The sequence below is a fragment of the Triticum aestivum genome, chromosome 1B (assembly GCF_018294505.1).
Source record: "Triticum aestivum cultivar Chinese Spring chromosome 1B, IWGSC CS RefSeq v2.1, whole genome shotgun sequence".
NCBI lineage: Eukaryota > Viridiplantae > Streptophyta > Magnoliopsida > Poales > Poaceae > Triticum > Triticum aestivum.
The window spans coordinates 361,039,577-361,048,417 of NC_057795.1; the positions used below are offsets into that span (position 1 = coordinate 361,039,577).

Sequence of the window (8,841 nt, forward strand, 5' to 3'; positions counted from 1 at the left end):
TTCTCTATTAAAAGGAGGCCTTAATATCCCTTAGTTTCCAATAGGACCCCGCTGCCACGGGAGGGTAGGACAAAAGATGCCATGCAAGTTCTTTTCCATAAGCATGTATGACTATATACGGAATACATGCCTACATTACATTGATGAACTGGAGCTAGTTCTGTGTCACCCTATGTTATGACTACTACATGATGAACCACATCTGGCATAATTATCCATCGCTAATCCGGTGCCTACGAGTTTTCCATATACTGGTTTACGCTTATTTACTTTTCCGTTGCTACTGTTACAATCACTACAAAATACCAAAAACATTACTTTTGCTGTCTTTACTTTTGTTACCATTACCACCACTATCATATTACTTTGCTACTAAACACTTTGCTGCAGACACTAAGTTTCCAGGTGTGGTTGAATTGACAACTCAGCTGCTAATACTTGAGAATATTCTTTGGCTCCCCTTGTGTCGAATCAATAAATTTGGGTTGAATACTCTACCCTCGAAAACTGTTGCGATCCCCTATACTTGTGGGTTATCATGGCCAAACTATATTGTAGGCCTTTAGCAGGCCGAAAGAGACAACGGGCTTGTACTGGACCATGAAGACCATGGGCCGCTAAGAGGCCGAAAGTCAGGTCGTATTGTAAATGGCCCAACTGTGTTGTGGGCCTTTAGCAGGCCGAAAGAGAAACCGGGCTGGTATTGGACCATGAAGGGCATGGGCCATTAAAGGGCCAAAACTAAGGTCCGACTACAAATGGCCCAACTCATTTATGGTCCATTAACAGGCCGAAAGTCACACAGGGCCGGGAATTGGCCCAACACTTAAATGGGTTGCTAAAAGGCCAAAACTCAGGTCCGACTAAAAATGGCCCAACTGATTTATGGGCCGTCAACAGGCTGAAAGTGACACCGGGCCAGAAAATTGGCCCAACACTTAAATGGGCCGCTAAAAGGCCGAAACTCAGGTCCGACAACAAATGACCCATCAGATTTATGGACCGTCAACAAGCTGAAAGACACACCGGGCCAGAAACTAGCCTAAGATTTAAACGGGTCGCTAAAAGGCCGAAAGATGTACATCCTGAAAATTGGCCCATCCATTAAACGGGCCCTTAACAGGCCAAAATCTCATCGGGCCGATATTGAGCCCAGATATATAGCAACGGGCTCGAACCGACGATGGGCTGCAATGGTGTCAAATCTTTAATGGGTCGTTGACGGGCCAAATTGGCTCATCTCGTATGGGCCGTGGGCTTAAATGGACCTGACACAAGTAGGCCTTATATGGGCTGGCCTGCTAATTTTTATTGGGCCGGCCTTTTTGCAGGAATGGGCCTCTTTTGGGTCGTGCCACGTGTCGACGTACCATACGCGTCTTCCGTCCAATGAGTGGATGACATCTGTCCCAACGGTGAGCCGACACGTGTTTCCTCCAGCCAATGATGATTTTACACGTGGAAAATCCCCATTGGTCGAGGCTGTTAACGTGTTATCGGATCCAAAACCCGACCCGATAGCTTAACGGCGTTCCGTTACGGTGGATGCCACGTGTCGGTCACCCTTGACGAAAGCACTTATGTGACGCGCGATTTATCGTCATGGAAGTGGACACTTCCGTGATGATAATTTTGATAATGTCATGGAACACTTCTACGACAGCACAGGTATGACTATCTTGATTCTGTCATAAATTTTTCATGGATGTACATGCATGACAAAAAACGCGACCTACTGTGACAAACACGTATCATCATAGAAGTGTATTTTTTGTAGTGCGGTGTAATACCCTACTCTTGCTTTGTGGTGGATTTGCCTCGAGGTGGGCTGAGATGAACCGGTACAGTGGAAGAACAACCTCAGGAGGTGTGTTCTTGTGTTTGCGTGAGCTGGTGAGGACGGTCTGAATCTCCCCCTTTCTACGGTGGTGGATAGGCTATACTTATAGTGGTCTTGGTCCTCTTCCCCCAAAACGAAGGCGGAAAGGGATCTCACAACGGCCAAATTTGAAGGGAGACAACTAGTACATCTTATCCTGGCGAAAGGTGGTCTGCGCCTGCAAAGCTTCTGGTCGTGACGATGTGGTGGGATCGGCGATGACCTCCGTCCTGGCGTCCTGGCAGTCTTGATCTTGTTGCATGGAAATGGAAACCTTTGGCTGATTCCTTAGGACTCCGCGCCTGCGCCTGCCTCTTTAGCACCAAAGAGGAAACCTGTTGTACTAGGCCCGCTGGCGCCCGCCTTGCCTTGGTCGTCATGACTTGCATCATCCTAACCTCATGAGGTGAGGGCTCGCATGGAAATCTCCGCTCCTCCGGAGCCAGCCTGAAGAGGCCGCTCCTTCTGGAGATCTTGGTGTGTCCGCCTCGCGAGGCTTGGCCCCCCGCGAGGGTTTTGTGTTGTTGCCGCTGAAGGTGGGCCGTACCAAGCCGTCGATGGCGCCACGCCGTGGGCTGCAGGCGGGCAAATTTGGATACCCCAGTTTCTAGAACACCGACAAGTGGTGCTTGAACTTGTCCGTCTGTGTAAATACATTGCTTCTATCGTATCCGCACGTATGCCCTGCTCGCGTGGCACGCCAGAGTGGCAATGACCCGCATGTCAGTGTCTGGAAGTGAACGAGTGATGTTTTTTTTTGCAGAAACCACATCATTTTTACTTAATTACATAGAAAGGACCCTCAAATTAGAAGTCCCACGTGTCAGTAGAGAGAGAAATCACTAAAATAAAACTGCAGTGTGGGACCTCCTGCTCAATGCAGGCACGTGCTAGCCACCTGACCAAAATAAGTTGTACGTTCTACTAGTAACCAGAAATGTGTGTAGAACGATATCGTCTATAGACGTGCAATTCCTTCACACATTTTCTACATTTTTTTCAAGTTTCTGTTTAGTTTTTATAACTAGCTATACCCGTGCGGCGGCACGCCGCACCCCATCGATACGGTACGTATGTGTATATGCTACTTTTGACTCATGGGACCATAGAAAATAAGGCCACGATACGGTACGCGTGTATATGCTACTTTTGACTCATGAGATGGAAAATAAGGGCTTCATAAGCTTGTTGTTGTAACTCCGTAGTCACAAGGAAGCAAGCTATATATGCACAGAAACAATTGCACAGAAACAATTTCAAAAGGATACATTATTATGATCATGAGTGCTACATCTTGCAACATGAAAACTATATGTATTGTGGTTTCTTTCTACCAAGACTACACATCAGACCTAGAGTTTTCATAAAGGTCTCCTCCCACATCAATAGTTGGGCCTACCAAAAAAAGAAGTAAAAGTTAACGACACCCTACGGCAAGCAAGAAATCAAGTAAAAAAATAGATGCAAAAAAATACCAAAAGACGCAACCAGAATGAAGGAACAGGGGACACGCAAATCGCCCTGCCCAATAGACCTACAGGAAGGACCACCTACAAACAATAAGACAAACACTGGGTAACTACGCGCTCACCACTAAATTAGTCACTATGTCGAGCAGAGGAGGTCAAGAGTTTATGACCAATTTATCCATGCATATTGCAATTCTATTTGTTTGTCAAATCTTCATGAAAATCAGAAAGCATATTCTGTGGTAAACAAATGCCTAAGGATGTTCATGCAACAACGCTACAACTACAAACTTGAACAGTTACTGTTCCAACAATGAGTAATAGAGGATCAACACCACAGAATGGTGATGAACAAACATTGATCATTATCTACGCACCCACCACAAATCAGTTCATAGGCAGCCAAATCTCACCCCAGCGGACCATGCAATTAACCACCTAACTTACATTCTGGTGCCTCTTCCTCTGTCCCTCCTTTCCCTTGGTGCTAAAGTCATAGATGGTTCTAGAAGATTGTACGCATTGGACTCAGCACCTATGGCCAAAAAAATGATATTTTTCAGAGGTAGGTGTATGAATCTAGCGTATCTATTTCTTACAGAGAAGTTGTACAAAAATTGGGAATATGCAAAATAAATGAACTAAAATTACCCACAAAACTAAACAATACCCAATATAGAAGAAGATCAAGAATCAGTCCTTCAATTTGAAATTGGTACCAAATAGGAAGAGTGAACTATCCAACCCGAAAGCACTGAACTATACAAATGAGAAATCCGAACTATGTACTGTAGGGAGTAATTGGTCGTATACTTCATGAGTATGCCTATAAGACAAATTACAGATAGACAGAAAGCACACATTGCATCCATATGCATAAAAGGGAAGGAACCGAAATCAACATTTTTCTCTTTCTTGCCCTAAAAGAACAGCACTATGTCCGCACTCGATATTCATTTCCCCATTTAATTAATATTAGGATCATCATTAGTAAGAAGCACAAGTATTTTAGATATCTTGCTGCAACCTACAAACAGAGCGATGCTTTCTATTGTAAAGTAGGGCCGATATTAAAATGCCAACTGAAATTCACTAAGTGCAAATGAGTTACATGTGGTGGTACTTTCTTCTTCAACAAAAAATACACAGCCTCACAATCAGCTTACACTGTTAATTAAATTGAGGTACTCATGTGAATGATTTAACTGAACAACAAAAATCAAAGCAAGCATTGCTGCTTTCACCAACCATGTTCAGGCAAGGCCAAATAACCAACAAATTCAAGCCAGTTTGGGTTAACTTAGTGTGTTACAAAATCACGTTAGTCATACAACCTCACAAACATATATATTTTTAACACCATGGGGAAGAGTACCCAGACTACACAAAAGAAATCAGATGTGCAAATATCTACATTCTATGCAATTGTCCAGTTCAGTCGTATATATAGCACAAACCATTTTCCTTCTTGCTAGGCTTACAGGTGAGGAATGAACTGGTGAACTGCAGCTCACGCGGCTGAGCTCTACGCCACCCTACCCCATGGCTACCACGAAGTGGATCGATGCCTGCAATGCTCCAATCCAAGGCCATGCCTCTCTGGACGTACCAGGCTCCGGCTGCCGCCGGTGCAAGGACACGATCAACATCCCGGAGGATGCCATCCGGGATGCCATGGGGAGAACTGCGATAGCCGTGGCACTCCTCCTGGATGGCCAGGGCATGGAAGAGGACGACGGTGGCTGGTACGGCGCTGTCGCCACAGCTCCAGGGCTCAATGGTGCTTCTATGGCTTGAAGACAACCTGGCATATATATGAAAAGTTGCTAGCTCATATTAATACAAACCCCAAAGATATTCACAAACCAAGTGAATTTGTTGCACCTTCTCTTAGTGGACAACCCTAGGCCTATATGTGCTTGGAATAGCAAGTATAGTCTACTGACTGGAAATATTTCATTGAAAGGAGGCTAGGCAAAAGAAGCAGCAGTTAGATGTGCCAGAATAAATAATTTCCAGCTCAAAACCAAACATAAACAGGAATCAGAAATTAAGGAATGCCACCAGTCTGAATAAATCAAATCCACAAATTGAACAACTTGGCCTCCCGTCTTAGTACACAAATGAACTATGTACAGAAACAATCTGATAACTATTAAACTTGCGGGTACTGTACTACTTCCTAATCAGCCATGTACAGATAAGATAGATGATTAGTCTGCAACAAAAAATTAAGTAGATAAGGTAGGTTTAATGCCTACTCTATATCATGATATTTGATCTTTGAGCTGCATCCGAGGTGTTCACCATCTTGTATTATTTCACTACAATGATTGAGTAAGTGTCAGTAATGTATCCCACAGTTATTTGCAGGATGACCTGACTAATCTGGATAGCGATCACATGTTCGTACAATTTTTTCATATAAGAGTCAAAGAAAAAATCTTTATAGTAAATTTATCATTTAATTAAAGCACGGATTTAGGCAACAAAGGCAGCGTGTCAGTTTCTAAAAAGGATAACAAAATAAAACACAGCTGCAGGTCTGGATGTCTACCATGATCCAGTTGCGCAACGGAGGCTCAAACTACTGAGCCAAAACTGTATATTCGAAGGTTGAACTATGACTTAATAGCTAATACAATCTTCTGATTGAACAGGCAAACTTATATATATGGTTGTATATAGATGCATCACTTTCAGCGGAGGCACCAGCAAGAGAAATAACCGAATGATCTGTGACTGTAATCCCCATTCCTCAGTGATCAAACTTTTCAACCTATCACCACATTAATATATAACAACTTAGAAATCTTGTTCGTTTAGCAAACAATACTGCATGCGGAATAAAAAATAGAGGCTTATTATTATATTAAATAACAATAGTGACTAAAATGAGAGATCAGTCCAAGCAGTGCAATAGGGACTATTGCCGACTTGTGGTAAAGATCAGAAGAAGAGAAACAAAAGGGAAGTGCTCACCGTTGAGAAAATCCTCGGAGATTGGCAACCCCAACTTTAGCTTCCCTTTAGAAAACAAGGGTGACGAACCTTGGGCTCGACAATCCCGTGCCTCCAATGGTTGATGGCTTCATCAGCTGCAATCACAAGTCACATGCAGAAAGCTAATTAATAGTGCAGTGCTGCTGAAAATCCAGTCTTCAAAAATGTGAAGGGAAAAAAATCAGCTGCCAGTGCAATAACATCAATGTCCACATCAATCTTCCAGTAAAATCAGAAGATGTTCAGTATTTGGGTACACCATTGCAGACCGTCATTTTCTAACATATTCCTTTGCACAATCATAATCTAAAACATGCCTGCACATCCTTGGTACGGGACAGCGGCATCCACGGCTGAGGGCAATGCGTCCGCGCCTGCAACTGCTGTGAGCAGTACTGTCTAGGGGATTAGAGCGCTCTTGCATGGCGATGGATGGGACCGTACCCCGGCGACCGGCGTCGGCGTGGAAGAAGGTGGTCTGTCGACAGAGAGTGTGGGATAGTACGCAGCGGCTGCTCCTGCAAACTTAATAAATTGCCTCGCCGCGTCCATACCACTGGAACGAACCCATTGGAAATATGAACATGATCTTCATCCTTATTAGTCTTGGTTGTGTCATCCCAGAAGCAGTGCGCGAGCGCCCGCTACTGGTCGCCATCTTCCGGCACTACACAGACATCGAAGCTCATCACGAACTGATGTATCCTCATCACTACAAACATGCAAACCTCCATCAAATCCAGAGTTCAGAAGTAGTAGCTAAATGCATCAATAAGGGCAATAATCTATGGTGCCTGGATTCGGGAACTGTTTTCATAAGTATAGCAACATGATGTATGGACTGAACTGATTTGTTTTTACCTGTGGCCGCTCTGACATTACGACGAACACTTGGTCTGCGTTGGAGCAATCGTCACATGGAGGTGGGCAGCTACGCCCAGAATGATGCTTGGGCCATGGCAAGCTCTTCCATGTTGAACTCCACCTGCATGAGTAGTAGTAAGCCAGCGGAAGAAGTGACGGAGGACTGGCGGAGCGGGGCAGACCGTGATCGCCGCCGCACTCGTTATTCGGCATATGGACATCCACCGGCTGAGACGGAGGCGGTCTGGACGGCCGAAGGAAGGGGGCAGGGGCATAAGCATGCGACACCTGTGGAGGATGCAGGGCGCCGGTGGCCGCACCGTCGCGTCCCAGCCGTGACGCCGTTTCTACACGACTAAAGATTCAGCAAAAAACCGGTAATCCATGGTTTCCCACATCAGGAGGGGGGGTAGGAGAGGTTGGGAGATCCCCGCTGCCTCATGCCGCAGTCACGCCGCAAATCCCCTCTCATGGCCATGGCTAGCACGCACCTGCCGCCGCCGCAGCGCGAGGTCCGCCTAGCCGCGCACCGCCGCGCGCTGCGTGAGCCCCTCCATGGCCACGTGGTTGTTGTCGCGGTGTCACGCGTGCCCTGTGCTGGTCGTCGCCATCGCCGCACAGCTCTGCTTCGCGGTCCGCTGTGAACCAAGCCGCGCCGAGGGTGCCTCGCAAACCACCAGCATCACCTCGTCCGGACCTACTAGCGCGTGTGGGCGCTGCGTGATGGGCATGGGCATTGGAGCGAGCTTGCGAGGCGGGAGCCATTTATAAGGAGCTACGGCGGTTGAGCGGTGGTGCATCGGCGGTTGAGCGGTGGGCGGCGGAGGCAGAGAACCCACGCGAGTCTTCGAGAGACGCATCAACACGGGGAGGGAACTAAGAGGAGAAGAGAAAACCAATCCGCAATCGCCATCGACACAGATCGCTAAGTGCACACAAGGCTTACCCCACAATTTTCCCCATTAATTGACGTGTCAATCTCTCATTGCTCAAGTTTTCACTGATAAGAAAAAGTCAAAAAAATAGGGTAAATCAAACCTAGCTAGGTTTAGTATATTTAGAATATATAAAAAAATCATACAAAAAATACAAGAATTATCAGTAGGCAATTATTGCATAGTTTAATTCTTTATTCTATTTTTATTATTGTGTACTTTGAAGACGTAAACATGAACTTACTCTAAAATTTATGTAGATTTAGATAGTTCAATTTATATTAAAAATTATTATGTAAATTTATGTATATTCATGCAGGACCACAAACACGGACAATTATTGTGTATCTTCATTGTATTTGTAAAATACACAATTACAAAAAAAATGACAACATAATTGTTCAATGTGTTTAAAAAATTATCGTGTAATAATAGTAATTCTAGAAATGTATTAAAACATGTTAAAGGTGTTTGCAGAAATGTAAGAACAAATTTGTGCAATAAATTATTAAATACACGTTGAATATTTTTTGAAGTACATGTTATCAATTTTTTGAATGCATGACAAACATCATTCAAAAATACATTTACAATTTTATGTCAAATGCATTAGCATATTTCCTAAGTCTCCCTCAATACGACAACAAGTGAAAAAATTAGGTGCACCAAGCAAATATATTTTTTGCATGGT

At 44.6% G+C, this 8,841-nt stretch overlaps 1 protein-coding gene across 17 annotated transcripts; it reads right to left on the bottom strand.

Annotated features, from left to right (window-relative positions):
* Positions 1 to 4,600: 4,600 nt before the first annotated feature.
* LOC123124065 (uncharacterized) lies at positions 4,601 to 8,100 on the bottom strand. Of its 17 annotated transcripts, none has more exons than XR_006460967.1 (5): positions 7,213 to 8,095; positions 6,331 to 7,063; positions 5,610 to 6,127; positions 5,233 to 5,318; positions 4,601 to 5,152 (listed from the first exon to the last, which is right to left on the bottom strand). XR_006460967.1 is itself a non-coding variant. In XM_044544771.1 (4 exons), the coding sequence occupies exons 1-3, from the start codon at positions 7,978 to 7,980 to the stop codon at positions 6,878 to 6,880; spliced, it is 765 nt and encodes a 254-aa protein (XP_044400706.1). In that variant the 5' UTR covers positions 7,981 to 8,096; the 3' UTR covers positions 4,601 to 5,152; positions 6,331 to 6,877. The 17 variants fall into 17 exon arrangements, 1 of the variants encoding a protein (XP_044400706.1); XR_006460968.1 differs by having other exon boundaries at positions 5,610 to 5,672; positions 7,213 to 8,094; XR_006460972.1 differs by lacking the exon at positions 5,233 to 5,318 and having other exon boundaries at positions 5,610 to 5,672; positions 6,331 to 6,446; positions 6,796 to 7,063; positions 7,213 to 8,093.
* Between the last annotated feature and the right edge of the window lie 741 nt (positions 8,101 to 8,841).

What these genes read in the sequence shown, in the direction of transcription:
- LOC123124065 (XM_044544771.1), bottom strand. Translation starts at nt 7,980, where the DNA reads ATGGCTCCCGCCTCGCAAGCTCGCTCCAATGCCCATGCCCATCACGCA. An exon ending in TCGCGCTGCGGCGGCGGCAG is followed by an intron (nt 7,563 to 7,706) that starts GTGCGTGCTAGC and finishes TTAGTCGTGTAG; the next exon opens with AAACGGCGTCACGGCTGGGA. An exon ending in TAATGTCAGAGCGGCCACAG is followed by an intron (nt 7,019 to 7,212) that starts GTAAAAACAAAT and finishes ATGTCTGTGTAG; the next exon opens with TGCCGGAAGATGGCGACCAG.